Genomic DNA, 20,700 nt, shown 5'->3' with positions numbered 1-20,700 from the left:
CTCATTTATCAGGGACAAGTATCTAGTCCAGGGGTAGTTAATCCCGGTACTCAAGAGCCACAGGCAGGTCAGGTTTTCAGGATTCTCACAATAAATATGCATGAGATAGATTTGCATCTCAAGGAGGCTGTGCATGCAAATCCATCTCGTATATATTCATTGTGGATATCCTAAAAACCTGAACTGCTTGTGGCTCTCGAGGACCAGAATTGCCTACTCCTGATCTAGCTAATAAAACATTTGGAAGTGAGAGCCATACGATTGGTGCTAGAATCTATCAGTCATGAGAGCTGTCAGCCACTGTCCCTGCACTAAAGAGTTGGGACCTGTGGTTCTGATGCCATTGGAAGGAACGGCAGCCATTTTGTCTTCCCTTTCCTGTCCTGCTTTTTCACAGCAGGAGAGCTTGATGTGGAGGAGTAGCCTAGTGCAGTAGTTCCTAACCCTGTCCTGGAGGACCCCCAGGCCAGTTGGGTTTTCAGGATAGCCCTAATGAATATGCATATGAGAGATCTGCATATAATGCAGGTGTCAGGCATGCAAATCTTCTCCATGCATATTCATTAGGGTTATCCTGAAAACCCGACTGGTCTGGGGGTCCTCCAGGACAGGGTTGGGAACCACTGGCCTAGTGGTTAGTTTGGTGGCCTGAAATCCTGGGGAAATGGGTTTGATTCCTAATGCCTTGAAAGGGCTTCTAAAGAAACCAACTCTTAAGAAGAGGAGGAAAAGCCTTATACTCCAATCTGCTGCATCATATTCTATGCTAACAGATTATTTTTGCAGAGAAACCTCAGGCATAAAAGCCTCCTCTCCATGAAATTTTACATTAGAGTTTATCAAAATTAGTTATATGTTCTTATTATGATAGTGTAATTTTAACCATATCGGTACTATCGAAAAATGTTAATCAAACATCAGGCACTCAATAAGCTCCTTCAAAACGCTCAAGAAAATGTTCACTTATCTCGGCAGAGTGTCCGTCAGATCCTCATAAAAAATCTCCAGACTTGGACATCCAGATATTATCTAGCCCACAGGTGTCAAAGTCGGTCCTCAAGGGCCACAATCCAGTCGGGTTTTCAGGATTTCCCCAATGAATATGTATTGAAAGCAGTGCATGCAAATAGATCTCAGGCATATTCATTGGGGAAATCCTGAAAACCCGACTGGATTCCGGCCCTCGAGGAGGGACTTTGACACCCCTGAATTCTACCCATACAACTAGTTTTGATAAACTCTAATGTAAAATTTCATGGAGAATGGGTTTTTATGCCTATGTGGTTTCTCCCCGGTAATAATCTGTTATCACAGAATATGATGCAGCAGAATGGCATAGGAGGCTTTTCCTCTTCTTAGAGTTGGTTTCTTTAAAAGCCCTTTCAAAGTGTTAGGAGTTCAAGGGTTTTTGTTTTGTTTTTTGCTGTGATCATTTTATACCCTTGTGCCTGTTTTTTGTTGGGGGTTTTTTTTAATGGGTTTGATTCCCACTGCAGCTCCGTGTGACTCTGGGGAAGTATAAAATAAATACAGTATGTTCTTGCCAGGAAAAGTGCAGCATCTAGCTGTGAGCATGGCAATAATAATAGTCTGAATGAACATGGAGACATGCTTCAAATGGAGTGGCTTAACAGAGCTGAAAAGCTGCCAAGTAACCCGGTCCCAGGACGGAGGATTTCAAGCTGGTCCTGGATTTCTGAAATCCCTGTACTGGTGCACTATGGAACCTGTAGTGCTGATTTTAAATAGCACAATGAATTAGGATGTAAATTCAAAAATAGAATTGAACAAAAAAAGTACCTCCTGAAAATGGGTAACTGAGAAGCAGGGAAATCAGGCAAGTCACTTTCACCTTTCATTTCCTCTGGTGAATCCCTACGATGGACTCAGACTCTGGCAGTGTTCAAGGCCCGTTTTTAAAGCCCACCTCTTTGAGAGTGCTTTCGACTCCTAACTCCTCTCACCTTGGGTTCTGTATCCCCTACTCCCCTCTATGTCATGTCTGTCCAAGTTAGATTGTAAGCTCTTCCGGGCAGGGACTGTCTATAAATATCAAAATGTACAGCGCTGCTTACACCTTTCAGCGCTATATAAGTGATAAGTAGTATAGAAGCAGAGATGCTGAACTATGGAGAGTTGATGGAGTGTCCCAAGTTGCCCCTTGGTGAAGGGTGCAGGATGGCAAATTCCCTTGGGCCAGCTGTAGTTCCCATTGTGAATTCTAGAATGTTTGTTTTTTTCTCATCTGCTGTGATTTACTTCATGCACCGGTGGAGGAAAACGAGTTTCCAAATGGGAAATATGTTTTCTAATAGAGAAAGTGACACAGCAAGAGCATCCTCTGCTTGGGTAACTATTTAATTGCAGAAAAGAACAAGTGCTTAGGTTATTAAATCAAAGATGTGGAAGTATGTTCAGTTACATAATGCTACAGGGTTTGACTCCTCCAACCTGCCTTGATTTATCAGATAACAAGTTTGCTTTTTCTGTGGTAAATGTAATGCCATAAATCCTTACTTAAGTGAACAGCAAGAATTTTCCTCTGTTTCGCTACAGCAGAGCAATGACCTGATTTTGAAATCCTCCTCCCTCGCAAGTATGTTCAGATTTCAGGACTGGTAACGATCATACAAGTACATATAGGTTTTATAGAGAGGGTCGCTCCCATTCCATTTTGTAATTCTTGATTCTGGACATTTGCTAGCAAGCCATGCTGACTTGAAGGTAAATCTGCAACTATCCATATAGCTGGCTTTTCAGAAAGTAATTTGCAGAGATGGAAGGGAGATTTCACAGTGCATCCATCTTGTTAGGGCATACTCACCTTGAGTGTCCTTGCTTTTTAGGTGGCAGGATTAACACTGCTGGCAGTGGGCATATATACTGCCAAGAATGCCACAGGAGTTGCAGGAAGATATATAGAAGCCCGTTTGGGAAAACCCTCTCTGGTGAGAGAGACATCACGCCTCACTGCACTAGAGGTCCTTAAGCATCCTATCAAGGTAAATATCTCTTGCTGCTTATTCTGGAAATGACACTAAAAACTGCAGTGTAGCATAACTCTTTCGTGGCAGGCAAACTTTTTTTGTGCTGATGAAGCTTTATGAAAAGCTACTAAAATGTACCTGGTACTTGTATTCCAGAGCCCAACCTTAGAGGCAGACGATCATTTTTGGAGTGAATTATGTAGCAGATGCTCTGTATGGCATCTTAAGAGTCATGAGCAAAGAATCCGCCTATTCTTTCTCCACATGATGGATTCTTTGGATCAGACGATGGGCAGGAGACTCGTTTTCTAAGGCCACACTCAGTAGGCTTCTCTTCAAGGGGCAGGTGCTATTTGGAAATAGTCTGGATGATCTGGTGGCTGGTGTTAGACTGTCACCCTAAAGCCTTGCTGGACAGCAGACCCTGGGCGGCTTGGAATTTGGGATGTAGGAATTGTCAAGACTCTCAAAGAGAGCAACACAGATCTTTTCAGGGATCACGGCAGAATGCAGCAAGCCTCTGGCTCTTACTCCTCTCCAGCCTCCAAGAGAGTGCAATGACGCTAGGCCAGCAGCTGTACCCCCAAATAGGGGGCAGTTTGTTGGCTTACTGGATAGTCTGGGCATAGATAGGTGCAGATCATTGGGTCCTGAAAGTTGTTTGAGAAGGTTACAAGATCGAGTTCTGTGTGCCCCTCTTCTAGACTTCTTTAAAGATTCCGGCTGGCTGGCCAGAGAGAGCCCTCAGAGTCCGGGTAATGGTGCAAAGGCTCTCCATGCCATAGAGCCAGTTCCAGAAGAAGACTCGGGATCAGGCAACTATTTCATATACTTCATAGTGCCAAAGAGAGTCTCAGACTGGAGGCCATTTCTGGACCTCAAGTCTGTCAATGCTGCGCTGAAAGTACCATGCTTCTTCATGGAGACCATTCATTCAGTCATTGTGGCAGTGGCACCTGGAGAATTTCTTGCCTCCCTTGATTTTATGGAGGCCTTTCTCCACATTCAATTTTTTTTGGCTCACAGGAGGTACTTGCAGTTCCAATTCTTTATTCTCCCCTTTGGCCTTCCCACAGCGCCTCATACCCTTACCAAGGTGATGGTGGTGGTAGCAGCGCGCCTACATAAGGCAGGGATTCAAGTACACCCATATTTGGACAATTGGCTGATAGGTTCCCCCCCCCCCCCCCAATCCAAGGAAGAGGGTGAATTGGCAGTCTTGAGAGTGGTCCAATTTCTGAAGAACTTGGGATGATTTGGACTTCAAGAAGAGTCACGTAGAGCCATCCCAGCTCTTGAAGTACCTGAGTTCTGTTTGAAACACCTGTATGCCAGGTTTTTCTTCCAGAGCCATGCAGACAAACTCCAGAAATAAATATTGTACTTGCTACTGCATCTGCAGGTCCCGGGGTTGATGGCAACAGCACATAAGTCAGTCAGCACCCCCACCCCCATGGGTCCAGCAGCCCAAGCAGGCCCCCCCCCCCCCCTTTACAAGTTCAGCAGCACCAGTACACCTTTCCCCCTTGGTTAAAAAAGAAAAAAAAAAACAACCCTGTGACTCCTTTATGCCTCCTTCCCTACCTCCCCTTCTTCCTCACGCCTATCAGTATCTTAGAAGCTTTAGTGACTGAAGAAAAAACTTCATAGGCCTGCTTTGGGGCCTTCCTTCTGAGTCCCTCCTTCTGGTTCGGCAGAAGGAAGAGGCAAAGAGGGCAATTACATTTTTTACCGCAGGAGCAATGCTTTTAACCACTCCTGCAGGGCGGTAAAAAGCTTTGCTCCCACACCCACGGTAAACTTACTAGGGTTTTTTTCCCCCATTCAAGTTTCAAGTTTAATACAGATTTGATTAATCGCTTCATCTAAATTCGAAGCGATATACATAATAATAAAAATTACAATATAAAAATAAAATCATAGTAGATAATACTAACAGGGTTAATGACAAATATGACAAAACTGGAAACAAAAGGAAAATATAGGTTAGAAGTTACAATTTAAATAAAGGTTAAATAAACATATAGGGGAGGCACATAAGGAGAGGGTAATGATAATAATTTAATAAGATAAAATTTGAAAGGAAGATAAAAATTGAAAGTGAGACTTGAAAGAATAACTATTAAGAGATTCTCATGATTATTAAAAGGTCAATTAAAAGATAGTTAGATTATGAAGGCGTCATTAAAAAGGAAAGTTTTTAGTTTACTTTTAAATTTATCTGCAATTTATCGCAGGTCCCAGTCTCCGTGTCATTTTCTAGCTGAGAAAAGGATCCAGGCTCTTGTCTGTCTTCAGTATTACCAGCTGCTGCTTTGCATGCTCATTATTATTATTCAATAATACTTCCATCCTTCAGCACATGAGGGGGGAGTGTCAGGTCCAGCCGTAAGACATTGTCAACTGGGTCAGCCCCATATATTTCATCAGTGCAATGTGTTATGCTAGACCAGGGGTGGGCAACTCCGGTCCTTGAGGGCCGGAATCCAGTCAGGTTTTCAGGATTTCCTCAATTGAAAGCAGTGCATTCAAATAGATCTCAAGCATATTCATTAAGGAAATCCTGAAAACCCTACTGGATTCTGGCCCTCGAGGACCGGAGTTGCCCACCCCTCTGCTAGACAGTTCTGATTCCAATGTATCTTCCCCCCCCCCTGCCAAAGAGCTTGAGCATGACTTGTACAGGTCATGTAGTGAATGGTGGTTAGGGGAATCAAGTCAGCATATTAGGTTTACAGTGTGGGCCTTAATTTCTTTGCTGTTCTGCCATCTCAAGAAGTTTAAATTTAGTGTCATTTTCTCTGGTGTCTAAACAGAAACAGAAGAATGCATCTTAAGCCCTGTCTTCTGTACCCTTCTTTCCTCATTACTGTCACTTGTTTTGCTGTGGAGCTGAGATAACAACTCTGGATGAAGGGAATTTCCAGACATCTGGGGCTAATTTTTCATGCTGTTATCTTCACTAGGTCAGCAAGCGACTTCTTAGCAAGCCTGAAGATGCCCTGGAAGGAGTTGTCCTTAGTGTAAGTGCATCATTTTTTTTACCTTTTCCTATAACCTACGATGCTTGAAGGTTATATTAGAAGCCCAAAGGCTGTCTCTCAAATTTGATCTGCTGTCATGCAGTAGAAACATAAGCACTGAAGGATAAAAACCAATTCGAAGCCAGTTATGTACTTGGGGCATTTGATCCATATCTGCAGAGATGATTACAGTGGTGCCTCGCATAACGAACGCCTCGCACAGCGAACGCTACACACAACGAACTTTATGTCTTGCTCCCTACAACGAACTTCGTTTCACACAACGAAGTCGCCCGAGCTGCATCCTTCCGCGCAGGCACTGCGCTTAACTGCCCTCTCTCCGCCTGGCTCCCTCTTGCCCCCCCGACTCCCCGACACGATCGGGGCAAAAGGGAGCCCAAGCCCTCTTGCCCCGCCGATTCCCCAACTCCCCGACAATATCGGGCCAGGAGGGAGCCCAAGTCCTCCTGGCCACGGCGACCCCCTAACCCCACCCTGCACTACATTACGGGCAGGAAGGATCCCAGGCCCTCCTGCCCTCGACGCAAACCCTCCCCCCCCCCAACGACCGCCCCCCCCCAAGAACCTCCGACCGCCCCTCCAGCCGACCCGCGACCCCCCTGGCCGACCCCCACGACACCCCCAACCCCCTTCCCCGTACCTTTCTGTAGTTGGCCGGACAGACGGGAGCCAAACCCGCCTGTCCGGCAGGCAGCCAACGACGGAATGAGGCCGGATTGGCCCATCTGTCCCAAAGCTCCGCCTACTGGTGGGGCCTAAGGCGCCTGGGCCAATCAGAATAGGCCCGGGAGCCTTAGGTCCCTCCTGGGGGCGGGGCCTGAGGCACATGGGCCCAACCCAACCATGTGCCTCAGGCCCTGCCCCCAGGAGGGACCTAAGGCTCCCGGGCCTATTCTGATTGGCCCAGGCGCCTTAGGCCCCACCAGTAGGCGGAGCTTTGGGACGGATGGGCCAATCCGGCCTCATTCCGTCGTTGGCTGCCTGCCGGACAGGCGGGTTTGCCTCCCGTCTGTCTGGCCAACTACAGAAAGGTACGGGGAAGGGGGTTGGGGGTGTCGTGGGGGTCGGCCAGGGGGGTCGCGGGTCGGCTGGAGGGGCGGTCGGAGGTTCTTGGGGGGGGGCGGTCGTTGGGGGGAGGGGGGGTTTGCGTCGAGGGCAGGAGGGCCTGGGATCCCTCCTGCCCGTAATGTAGTGCAGGGTGGGGTTAGGGGGTCGCCGTGGCCAGGAGGACTTGGGCTCCCTCCTGGCCCGATATTGTCGGGGAGTTGGGGAATCGGCGGGGCAAGAGGGCTTGGGCTCCCTTTTGCCCCGATCGTGTCGGGGAGTCGGGGGGGCAAGAGGGCTTGAGCTCCCTTTTGCCCCGATCGTGTCGGGGAGTCGGGGGGGCAAGAGGGCTTGAGCTCCCTCTTGCCCCGATCGTGTCGGGGAGTCGGGGGGGCAAGAGGGCTTGAGCTCCCTTTTGCCCCGATCGTGTCGGGGAGTCGGGGGGGCAAGAGGGCTTGAGCTCCCTCTTGCCCCGATCGTGTCGGGGAGTCGGGGGGGCAAGAGGGCTTGAGCTCCCTCTTGCCCCGATCGTGTCGGGGGTGCCAGGGACCACACGGAGTCACCCACCGTACCACCCGATTCGGGTAAGCGCAGGTATCGGTGGGTGGCTTATTTGCGGGGGGGGGTGCCTTATTTTACATTTTTTTCTAAAAAGGGGGGGCTGTCTTATTTGATGGCCCTGCCTTATCATCGGGGAAACACGGTAGAAAAAAAAAAAAAATGAACAGTTAAGTCCCAGTTTTTGCCGCTGAGACTCTGCCCTCTCTCACTGTAAAATTAGACTCTACTTAGTCTGTCTTTAAATTTAAAAAATGTGTGTTGTTTTAAAAAACAATTATGTTTTAGATGTATCTAAATAAAAATAATAACCAAAAATTTATCTTTTTTTATGTCATCTTAGCATATTTTATGCTACAGAACGAATTATTTTTTTTAACATGTATTGTTATGGGAAAACGCGTTTCACATAACGAACTTTTCGCATAACAAACTTGCTCCTGGAACGAATTAAGTTCGTTGTGTGAGGCACCACTGTAATTCATTTTTCATTGTTCTCATTTTCTCTCGCTCATGTGGCGGCTTAATCTCACTTACGATGGACACAGATGTGGTAGTTTGTGGAGGAAGTGGGGTTTAGAATCTGGGGCCCTTATTATAGTAAAGATACTGGATTTGTCAGAGATGACTGCATTAATGTTCTTATCAGTCCTTGTTCACTCCCATCTTAAGGATGACACATACGAGGGGGTGCTGAAAAGTTCTCAGCCTAACCAACCAACCAGCCTCCTAAATTCTGAGCATTATTTTTCCACTGTAGCCGAAAAGAGTATAATTTGTTAAGCGACAATTTGAAGAAACTAATTTCTATGTTACTACATTTACAGATAACCATATCCACGTCATTCTCTTCTTGGTTGGGCTGAGAACTTTTCAGCACCCCTTCATACATATGACTGCACATCTCATACCTTTCTAACTTGATTCTTTACCTGTTCATCTTTATGGTTCATAGGTTCTTGTTGATGGCAGAAAGTGCTGCAACAGTATTAACCAATAGCCTGATAACCAATAGCCGGGCAGCGTTAATTTGCATAACAGAAATTTGGTCCAGACCAGATATTTGGTCTCAAAGTGCATAGACTCGCGTTCAGACGCGATCTCTTGGATCCGAGTAGTAAAACCAGAAAGCTGTCCAGTCATGGCAGCTGCTCCATCCATACATACACCAACCCAAAATGACTAATTCAGTTTTCTTGATATGTAATCATTCAAAGACTTGACAAGTTCTGCAGCTGTGGTGTTGGTTGGCAACAATAATGTACATAACATATCCTCATGCACATCCTCCTGAAAAATATATCGAACAAAAGCAAGCATTATTTTCTTGTTGTCAACATCGGTAGACTCATCAGCCTGGATTGCATATCATGGTGACTCATTAATACTCTCTAATAATTACGCCTTCTATTTCATCAATTTGTCTAGTTATGGTGCTAGCCAAAAGAAGAACATAGAAACATAGAAATAGACGAGAACATTTGCCACCTTTTGAACTGCAGTCTCTCCTAAAAGTTCAAGTCAAATGGACCACTGGTCTGACCCAGCAGCGGCAATTCTTATATTACCCTCACATCCTGCAGTCCAAAAATGCCCTTTCTGGTTTATTCATTACTTTTGGGTCATATTCACCTTATTTCTGCCTGTGTGTATGTTTCAAGTTCAATAAACAGATTTAAAACATAGTTATTTAGCTTCTTTGTTGGGTTATTTGAAGAATCAAAAAGCACATGAGCAGTGAAGGTCTGCCTTCAACCAGACCTGCAAAAGTCCTAAATAGAAAGCATTACAGAAGTCCAATGCAAGGAAGTGCCTAGGTTGCACCTGTTTTTATAGTTCTAACACCTGGAAAGTTACTGCACAAATTATATCTGCCCCAAAACAGGTGCATATATGTGCCAGCTTGAGCAGCTTCTCCGGCCCGCTGCTTGCGTTGGCTTTCCCTCTGATGTCGCTTCCTGGCCCCGCGTCTCGGAAGTGATTTCAGAGGGGAGCCAGACCAGCACGAGCAGCAGGCCAGAGAATTTGCTCACGCAGGCAAAGATTTAAATAGGCATAGGTACGGGGAGGAGGGAAGGGAGGGCGTGAATATGGCATTTGGGGGGGGGGGGGCAGAGAGGTGCCGGCACCCCCACCAAGATAATTCCCAGGGCGGTCTGCTCCCCCCCTTTACTATGCCACTGGTTGTAAGATACATGCATATATATTAATCCCACCCTAAAATACCTATGCATGTATATGCAGTTCTTTTGATGGTCTACTCTTCATGTATACATTGAAGTAACTTTATGAACTTCTATTTGAGCATGTAAAACTCTGCTCTCAAATCACTTACAGGCATATGGGGAGGGTAAATTTATATTTAAGGTATACTGACCGACACCTTAAATTAATTTACTGACTTCCAGTTTAACCTTGATATACACCACCTAAATAGATGGTTAATAAATCATATAAAACCAAATAAAATGCTTTTATGGTTTCCAGGAGACTGTGCTCTTTGAAATCATGAGAAATAAAATAGCATTGGGCAAAACCAGGCAGACCAGAGAGTAGCAAGCAAAGCTGAGGTCTGAGGAGATTGGGTAATACTGCTCTTTAAACCTTGTATCTTATGGTTTGAGGTCTCTGACTTGTAACTATTGGTATTGCTTCTCTTATAGCCCAAATTGGAAGAGCGCGTCAGAGATATTGCGATTGCAACGAGAAACACGAAAAAGAACAAAGGCTTGTACAGGAATATCCTTATGTATGGGCCTCCTGGCACTGGAAAGACGCTCTTTGCCAAGGTAAAACTGCCAGAATTCTGACAGAACAGCTGCTTAGTTGTTGTTTTGTTGGGGTTTTTTTTTTGATGGGAGGGTTATCCACTCCACTCTCTGACCTGTCTGTGGTTATGATCACCTGGCCTGTTTCCATTGTGCAGCAATCCTGTACTAGAAGTCCAGCAGAGGAACAGGAGGCTTCCCTCTAGATCAGGGTAGGCAATTCCAGTCCTCGAGAGCAGGAGCCCGATCAGGTTTTCAGGATATCTGCAATGAATATGTATGAGATGGATTTGCAAGCGCTGCCTCCTTGAGATGCAAATCTATTTCATGCATATTTATTGTGGCTATCCTGAAAACCTGAGCTGGCTTCGGCTCTCGACCGGAATTGCCTACCCCTGCTCTAGATCCATTTTTATGGGCTGGCTTGGCAGAGATGGTGCAAGACCTGCCGCCAGAGGCCCCCACCCTTTCATTTTCTCTTCTTAATAACATTTATCTGTATTGGTGGGAGGTGGTAGAAAATTATCTGTCCGTGTTACTGTTCATTATCTAGTGTGAAGAGATGACATCAGCCCTGTGTGATGTCTTGCTCTTACTGAAGTGAATCCCGCCTCCCCCAGCCCCACTTAGAAACATTAACTGAAGTTTCACATCCTTGAACTGTTTTTCAATGGTGTAAACTCCCAAGAGTAAGCTAAGAGCCTCCTAGATCTAGTGAATAATCTCTGAACAGCAGGTTACGCTAATGGAAACATTACTGTAACGAAGTTATTATAAGGAGCACATAATTCACTAATGCTGTTCAGAGGCGGTAAAAACCCATGTGTGTCTGTGTGCGCACATGTATGTGTTCTGTTTTCATCTGAATTAGCTTTTTCCTGGGAAATGATGGCCTCTTTAACCATCTGTCTTGCACTGCTCCTGCTCTCCTCTTAACTCTTTGTTTGTCAGGCAGCTATTTCAAGGCAAATGGAGGTAAAGCACCCAGACCATTAACTTGTCCACCTATTCCTGGCATAAGCCGCTGTGGAGAGCCTCTGTGCGAGCGCCAAGGTCACTGATTTTTAGACTTGGCAGTGTTTATACAGGCTGTCAACATCTTAGAGAAGACTGATGCATTTGAATGAATCATCACCATATGTGCCTGAAATCTGAACCACACCATTATTCCCCAAATTCTGTATATATACCGCCATAAGTTATCTGCGGGGACAATTGTTTCAGGCTTAATAGGTGCCGATAATTGCCAATTAACACCTTATAATTGACACTAATTAGAAGTTACCCACACAACTTGGTAGGCGCATTCTATAAAGCGCTGTGACTCAGTTTTAGTGTGCAAATCTAAACAGGGGGGCATGGCCAAGGGGGGAGTATGAGCAGATTATGGAAATTACTAAAAGTTAGGCACACTGTTATAAACATAGAAACATAGAAGATGACGGCAGAAAAGGGCTACAGCCCATCAAGTCTGCCCACTCTGCTTACCCACCCCCTGTGTATACCCTAATGACCCAATTTCCTTATCTTGACCCTCGTAGGGATCCCACATGGATATCCCATTTATTCTTAAAGTCTGGCACGCTGTCTGCCTCGATCACCTGCACTGGAAGCTTGTTCCAATGATCAACCACTCTCTCTGTGAAGAAATACTTTCTGGTGTCTGCAGCAGCCACTCTCTCCTCCTCTCCCTATTGGCTAAGGCTCTTAACATTTGCATCTCCTCTTCCTATAGGCTAAGGCTCTTTACACCTGCATTGTGATGTCATAGAACTTTCTGATTATAGAAACATAGAAACATGATGGCAGATAAAGGCCAAATGACCCATCATAGAAACATAGAAGATGACGGCAGAAAAGGGCTACAACCCGTCAAGTCTGCCCACTCTGCTTACCCACCCCCTGTCTATGCCCTAATGACCCAATTTCCTTATCTTGACCTTCGTAGGGTTCCCACATGGGTATCCCATTTATTCTTAAAGTCTGGCACGCTGTCTGCCTCGATCACCTGCACTGGAAGCTTGTTCCAATGATCAACCACTCTCTCTGTGAAGAAATACTTTCTGGTGTCGCCATGAAATTTTCCGCCCCTGAGTTTGAGCGGGTGCCCTCTTGTGGCCGAGGGTCCCATGAGAAAGAAAATATCATCTTCCACTTCGACACGTCCCGTGAGGTACTTAAATGTTTCGATCATGTCTCCCCTCTCCCTACGTTCCTCGAGAGTGTAGAGCTGCAATTTGTTCAGTCTCTCTTCGTACGAGAGACCCTTGAGCCCCGAGATCATCCTGGTGGCCATCCGCTGAACCGATTCAATTCTGCGCACATCTTTACTGTAATGTGGCCTCCAGAATTGCACACAGTACTCCAGATGAGGTCTCACCATGGCCCTGTACAATGGCATTATGACTTCAGGCTTTCGGCTGACGAAACTTCTGTTGATACAACCCAATATCTGCCTTGCCTTAGATGAAGCCTTCGCCACTTGATTGGCAGTTTTCATGTCTGCACTGATGATTACTCCTAAATCTCGTTCTGCTGAAGTCCTAGTTAAAGTTTCTTCGTTCAAGTAGTACGTCCTGCATGGATTTCCGCTTCCGAGGTGCATGACCTTACATTTCTTAGCATTGAAGCCTAGCTGCCAGGTTGAGGACCTGATCTGTACACAAGTTAGGCACAGGTATTTAGGCCTTGTTTTCCGTGGCCTAAATGAGTTACAACATACGCGGAGAGAGCGAGAGCCAGAAGACCTTGAGCATGCGCAGATGCTCAAGGCCCAGCCCAGGCAAGAGGCAGGATCTTCGTTCACCGGCACGTCCTGTGGGTTGATGCTGCGTGCCGGTGCTAGATGGGGCAAGGGCTTCTGTTTGGGCAGGCGGGGGATGCCGGTTCGCGAGCAGGTGGAGGGGGGGAGATGCCAGTTCTCAGGGGGCATTTGCGGGCGGGGGGAGCGATGCCGGTTCTCAGGGGGGGGGAAGGGCTCGCAAATGGAGTCAACACTTGGTTTGCGAGTCACAATTTGCAAGAATGTTTTGCTCATCTTGCAAAACACTCGCAAACCGAGGATTGACTGTATATTTATTACCTTTTCCCTCATTAAAAGGGATCATGTATTCAGGTAAATTAGGGAACTCCCTTTTCTTCAAATTCACTGAGCTTTGGAACAACCTCCCTGCCCCGCTGCTGAACCTAGGCTCATTCCAATTATTCCGAAAGCATCTGAAAACCTGGCTTTTCTCCAAAACGTAAAGCTATCTATTTAAAATGTAAAGCTAGCTATCCTCTTCATAACCTCTAATTTATTATTATGTCCTTCTCTCATTGAATTTACCTGTAAACCGTGCCGAGCTCTATCTTTATGTAGATGATGCAGTATATAAACGTAAGGTTTAGTTTAGTTTAATGCCTTCCATACCTTACTCTGACTGCAACATCACCCATATGTGAGGATTTAAGCCCTGTTGTCCTTGGAGAACAGCAGCTACAGGTAAGTAATTTCATTTTGGTATATAATTCATCCAGGTTTCATCACATACCACTGCATAATTCTGCTCATTAAACCGTTTGAGGAGAAGGTTTTCTTAGCAGCTTTCTCTTGTCCTTTTCAGCTCAGTTGTTATATTTAGTTATAAACAGCTTCCTTGAGTAATCGTACAAAGTGGTGTACATCTTTTTAAAAATCTACATTGCTTTCATTCACAGCTGCCTAAAGCTTTTTCTCCATTTTATATGTCACAGCTCAGCCCAACACACACAGTCAGGGACCACAGACCACAGTTCTCTACAGACCCTAGGTTTGTCAAGTGAATGAAGCCAGTGAATCATTGGCGAAACCCTCCCCCCCCTTGTCCTTTCCTCCCACTCCCCAGGTTTGAGAACATCACTACTATGGCATCTTAACTAGTTTTGGGAGCAGACACATGACCCAGGAATCAAACTTGGGCTGTAAGCGTGACAACTCGCAGTATTCTGTATTAATCTTCCACCACTTTAAATCTAGTTTGAATGCTTTTGATCAAAACTGTCCCTAACATTTTGCTAACCCATTTGCAAGCACATTTCTTTATTATCTTTAAGCAGAGAGGACCTGTCTGGTGTATTTATATGTAGGGGGAGGGGGGAGGGTAGAAAGTTCTTTTTAAGATCTTATAGATAGTGATACAATATGTATATGATACTTTGAAGTAAATTACTTGTGGGAAGTATGGGTGAGGAGGGAATAAATTTATCTATGTAAAATCATAATTGAATGAATTTCAAGTGATATGTAAAAATTTAATATGTTGTAATATTGTGCACTTGTTGTAAGATGCAAAATGAATAAAGAATTTGGAAAAAAAAAATTTGATTACCGTATTTTCACGCATATAACGCGCACACGTGTACAACGCACACACGGGTATAGCGCGCGGGAACAAGGAATTTATGTAAGAAAATTTTGGTATAGCGCGGCCACACGTATGCCGTGCATGCTCCTCATTCTAGTGTGATACGGTGTTTTCTGTCTTGCTGGTGCCCTCCTCCATCTTCCTGCATCGTTCGCTGAAAGCCGCGGGCAGCGGATCCTATGTGCCTCTTGCGGCTGACCCAGAAGTGTTCCTCTGACATCACGACGTCAGACGGAACGTTTCCCAACCGCAGGAGGCGCATGGAAGCCGCTGCTGCGGCTTTCAGCGAACGCTGCAAGAAGATGGAGGAGGGCACCAGCAAGACAGAAAACAATTGTATAACGCGCTCACGCATATAACACGCATGATTATGCTCGGTTTGTAAAATCGTGTATAGCACGCACGTTATATGCGTGAAAATACGGTAATCGTTTATTCAAAATTCTAAGCGATGTACAAAAATTAAAATTACAAATTTCAGGGGGGACAGAAAAAAAAATTTGGACTAACCAGACAGAACATACCGATAAAAGGGGAAAGAAATACGATTGTTGATAGTAGATAAGAGAAATAAGGAAAAAACAACAGGGAGGGTAAAAGCGGAAGACTTGAAATAAGTCAAAAAAATAAAATTTGTTAAAAGATCCTAATCTATCTTACTAACAGTCAAAAATGCATCTTCAAAAAGAAAGCATATTAACTTGTTCTTGAATCTGTCAAGAAGGCGCTCTTCCCTTAAATAAATGGGGAGGGAATTCCATGTTTGGGGCGCTGTGACGGAGAAGATAAACTGTCGATGTGTGTTAATGTTTTTGGGAGAGGCCCAGATATTTCATTTTAGGAAACCAGTTGCCCATTGAGACTAGAGCTGCACTTGACATCACTGTATATTAAAGAGAGCATTCAGAGTCCTTTTTACAAAGGTGCGCTATGGTTTTTAGCGCGCGCTAACCACACGCTAAATGCATGTTATTCTATGGACGCGTTGGCATTTAGTGCACGCTAAACACACGCTAAAACGCTTAGCGCGCCTTTGTAAAAGGACCCCTCCGTAAGGCAGACTTGGTTCTGGTAGCCCAGAATATCAGCAATTGACTGTTTTAACAGAGTTTTTTCTTTGCTCCTTCTTTTCCTTATTTTCATGGTTGATCTGAGTAGAGTAGATGCAAAATCTTAAATGTCACAAATCTTCCTTCCTTTTTATCCCTAAAGATGAGGGCTTTGGTAGTGTGAAATTTTTACAAGATAAAAATGTAAAAAAAAAGATTTCCAGCCCCTAGTAACCAAATCAATTGAAATGGTTTCAGTTGGCTTTACAAGCTCCTTGATATGCTTTCTGCATGCAGAGTGTCCCCCACCTAGTAAATAATTGATATCAAATGACAAAACCTTTACTGATTAATTGCTTTTGCTGTTACTAGAAGGTTCATATAAGGATTCTCAGCAGATTGTTGTAGGAGGCCACTGATTTAGTAAGCCTCTAATTAAGATTTTTTTTTTTTTTGTATAATCACTCGCAGTAAAGTGAAACGGTTAACATGCATGGGAATGGGCTGCGGATGAGTCCAATATACAGTGGTACCTCGGTTTACGAGTGCACCGGTTTGCGAGTGTTTTGCAAGACGAGCAAAACATTTTGCAAAATCGGCGCCTCGGAAACCGAGCATGCCTCGATTTGCGAGCGGTGCTCCACGCGATCCGGCACCCCCCCCCCCGCCTCGATTCGGCACGCACCCCCCTCCCCCGCTGCTTCTTACTGTCATCTGGGCTTCGGCACCGGCATGTCCTGTGCATTGGTGCCGGTGCCCAAAGATCGGCCTCCTCCTCTTCTTGCTGGGCCTTGAGCATCTGCGCATGCTCAAGGCCTGCGAGTTCACGCTCTCTCCGAGATTCTCGGAGAGAATGTGAACTCGCAGGCTTTGAGCATGCGCAGATGCTCAAGGTCCAGCAAGAAGAGGAGGTCGAACCTCGGGCACCGGCACCAACGCACAGGACATGCCGGTGCCAAGGTGACAGTAAAAAGTGTCGGGGGGGTGCCGAATCACGGCGGAGGGGTGCCGGATCGCGGAGGGGAGGGTGCCGGATCGCAGGGGGGCCTTCAGGGGAAGCAATGCCGGTTCTCGGGGGGGGGGGGATAGAGCAGTGCCGCTGGCCTCGGGGGGAGGGAACATACCAAAGCGAGTTTCCATTATTTCCTATGGGAAACTCGCTTTGATATACGAGTATTTTGGTTTACGAGCATGCTTCTGGAACGAATTATGCTCGTAAACCAAGGTACCACTGTATTTTTTAAAAGCCATCACAGCTGTCAATTTCAATGTACAAAGTCCCAGAGTTACATAAATTCTCATTCTCTATAGGTGTGAGGAATCACGTACAAGTGGGGTGCCTAGGTGTCTCTTGGTTAAATATACCCTGAAATTAAGGGCTCCTTTTACGAAGCCGCGTCACCCATTTAACGCGTGTAATATCACGTGCTAAACTGCCAGCCGCGCTAGCCGCTACCAGCTCCTCTCGAGCAGGCGGTAGTTTTTCGGCTAGCGCAGGGGTTAGCACGTGATAAAAAGTCGCGGCACGATAGATATACTTTAGTTTCAGGGTCTGATTTCTAGTGAGATCATAACTTGACTGGTGTTTAAGTAAATTTCAGTTAACTCCCCCCCCCCTCCCCTCTCTCCTTTTATAAAATGTGATTCACCGGCTACTGCGGTAAGTGCCCCGAAATCTATAGGGATTTAAAGGGCTTTGGGGATTTTGCCACACGGCAGACGCTAGCATGGCTTTGTTAAAATAAAAAAAGGGGGGGTTATTTTCCTGATGCAGTTTTCTTGGACTTGAGAATATGTGCAATTGTGTGATTGAAATAATTTTTTTTTTAATTATAATGTTTTGATTGTGTGCCCAGCTCTGCACAAAGCCAGCAGACAGTTGTATGTCTTGCCAAGTACAGAGAACTTGGAATTTTATTTATTTATTTATAAAAGGATGGGATTATAATCAAAGTGGTTTGACATATTGTATACAGGTACTTATTTGCACCTGAGTCAGTGGCAGGTTAAGTGACTTGCCCAGAGTCACAGGGAGCTGCAAGTGGGAAGGCTCTATACCAGGGGTAGGGAACTCCGGTCCTCGAGAGCCGTAATCCAGTTGGGTTTTCAGGATTTCCCCAATGAATATGCATGAGATCTATTTGCATGCACTGCTTTCAATGCATATTCATTGGGGAAATCCTGAAAACCCGACTGGATTACGGTTCTCGAGGACCGGAGTTCCCTACCCCTGCTCTATACTGTGAACAGATTAAGGAGTATAAAAAAGAATTATCCATTATGCTAAATCAAGCCACATCCTTGTTTGCAATCTTTATTGCAGATTCTGCAGTACAGCAACAATCTGGAAGCTGGTTAGCAATTCTCCTGCTCAGTTGATTTGATGAAGTACTACCGTATTTCCCCATGTATAGGCCACAGGAAATCCCAATGTACATTTTAAAATCGTAGATAAGCTGCATCATCTTTCCCCCCCTTTAAATACCTCCCTCGCTGGACAGCTGCCTCCTCCAATCACGCTGTGCAGGTTAGGAGCGATGTTTTTGATCTCAGGCCTCACCCAGCGCCGTTTCCTGAATGTCTGCCGTCAGTTCTCATGACGGCAGCCATTCAGGAAGTGGTGCGGGGCGAGGCTTAAGATCGAAAACATTGCTCCTGTCCTGCACATTATGATTGGAGGAGGCAGCCGGCAGCTGTCCAGCGAGGGAGGTGTTTACCTGCTAGGGAGGATGATTATTGTAAGACAGGCCGCCTCATTTAAGCCACACCCACAAAGCCGGTTTGCAAAATCAGTGTATAGGCCGCAGCCTATACATGGGGAAACACGGTATTTGTACCAAGCTGTGGTCTTGCCACAGACATTTAGCACCTGTACACTGTTTAAAGCATGCCTCATGGGAGTGTTTGTTGGAGAAGCAATAGTAAGAGAAATTTTATTTTGTTTTATCCTTCTCCCCTAGAAACTTGCCATGCATTCTGGTATGGACTATGCCATCATGACAGGTGGTGATGTCGCCCCTATGGGGCGGGAAGGTGTTACTGCTATGCACAAGACGTTTGACTGGGCAAATACTAGTGGAAGAGGGTAAGCATCTTATTGATGATCAGTTCCTCTATATTGTACTCTGAGGAATTTTTTATTTTTTTTTTTCGTTTTGTAAATTTTTGTTGTGCTTCTTGGTAAAAAAAGACTATGGATGAAGATGTAAACAGAGAACTTCATAACACAGATGTTCCTTTTGCCAGTTTTTGTGGTATTTTCAGATCCTAGGAACATAAGCCTTGCAATACTGGGACAGACTGAAGGTCCATCACGCTCAGTATCCTGTTTCCAACAGTGGCCAATCCAGAGCACAAACTTTGCAAGATCTCAAAAGAGTAGACAGATTTTATGCTACTTATTCTAGAAACAAGCCATGGATTTTCCCAAGTCCATGTTAATAATGACTGATAGAATTTTTTTATTCAGGAAATTATCCAAACCTTTTTATAATCCCTGCTAAGCTAACTTTTTACCATGTTCTCTGACAATGATTTCCGAAGTTTAATGACACATTGAATGAGGAAATATGTTCTCTGGTCTGTTTTAAATTTATTATTTAGTATGCATGCCCCCTAGATCTTGTATTCCTTGAATGCTTCAACAAATAACTGTGTCTTCAATAATCTTTTAAAGCTAGCACATTCTGTACAAAGATGTCATTTGACCTGGCAAGGCATTCCATAGTTTCACTCCAGCTATTGATAACGTAGAGGCTGTAGTATCTGCATAGTGTGCTTTCAACTCGCTAACCTCTGCCAACCTCAACCTCTCCCTGGTCGACATATCTTAAACATCTCCTGAAAACAAACATACTGGCGCAACATAATACAAAATCTGGTGAACTTGGGGCTCTTTTTACTAAGCTGCGATAGTGGTTTTAGCATGTTAGATGCTAACGCCAGCATTGAGCTGGCGTTAGTTCTAGCCACGTAGTGCGGGTTTAGCACGCGCTAAAATTCTGCGCGCGCTAAAAACGCTATCGCAGCTTAGTAAAAGGAGCCCTTGGTTAACGCTTTATACTGCACCCTTTGTGATATAGGGAGCCAGTGCAATTTATTTTTATAAATCTTTATTCATTTTAAAACATACACAAAGTGCATATAAAAAATACAGTGGTACCTTGGTTTACGAGCATAATCCGTTCCAGGATCATGCTCGTAATCCAAAATGCTCGTTTTTCAAAGCAAAGTTCCCCATAGGCTTTAATGCAAACTCAGAAGATTCGTTCCACAACCGAAGTTTGCAATGGTGGCCCAGGGGTGAGAACTTGCCTGCGGATGCTGCACAGCGATTCCAAAGTGTTGCCTTCTTTCCTCGGGGTCCCCATGCGGCTGACCTCCTGCTTCTGCGATGCCTCTGCCGTCCGTCAACGCTCTCCCCGGCTCCCATCTAAACTGGCCATCCTGAATGAGCATGCGCGCGACTTCTCTCTCCTCTCCTAAGGCAGCCGCTCCCCCGACAACACGCTCACCATGTACAAGGACGTCCTGCATGCTTGTACGTGGTGAGCGTGTTGTCGGGGGAGCGGCTGCCTTAGGAGAGGAGAGAGAAGTCGCGCGCATGCTCATTCAGGATGGCCAGTTTAGATGGGAGCCGGGAGAGTGCTGACGGTCGGCAGAGGCATCGCAGAAGCAGGAGGGCAGCCGCATGGGGACCCCAAGGAAGGAAGGCAACACTTTGGAATCGCTGTGCAGCACCCACAGGCAAGTTCTTACCCCTGGGCCACAATTGCTGAGTGCTCATTTATCGGGGCAGTGCTCGGTTTACGAGACAAAAGTTTGCTGAGTGTTTTGCTCGTTTTGCAAAACACTCGCAAACCAGT

At 45.4% G+C, this 20,700-nt stretch overlaps 1 protein-coding gene across 2 annotated transcripts in view; it reads left to right on the top strand.

The window, feature by feature from the left end:
• Nucleotides 1-20,700, top strand: part of LOC117349038 (ATPase family AAA domain-containing protein 3) — a 108,789-nt gene that overhangs the window by 44,370 nt on the left and 43,719 nt on the right. The window contains exons 8-11 of one of the 2 annotated variants that reach the window (XM_033921921.1): nt 2,847-3,002; nt 5,954-6,010; nt 10,297-10,422; nt 18,796-18,920. In XM_033921921.1, coding sequence (XP_033777812.1) covers nt 2,847-3,002; nt 5,954-6,010; nt 10,297-10,422; nt 18,796-18,920 — 464 coding nt within the window. The remainder of the gene's footprint in view (nt 1-2,846; nt 3,003-5,953; nt 6,011-10,296; nt 10,423-18,795; nt 18,921-20,700) is intronic. The other variant, XM_033921922.1, reaches the window with a different exon arrangement.

This window comes from Geotrypetes seraphini, chromosome 15 (assembly GCF_902459505.1).
Source record: "Geotrypetes seraphini chromosome 15, aGeoSer1.1, whole genome shotgun sequence".
Taxonomy (NCBI): domain Eukaryota; kingdom Metazoa; phylum Chordata; class Amphibia; order Gymnophiona; family Dermophiidae; genus Geotrypetes; species Geotrypetes seraphini.
This window is presented reverse-complemented; position numbering and strand designations above follow the sequence as displayed.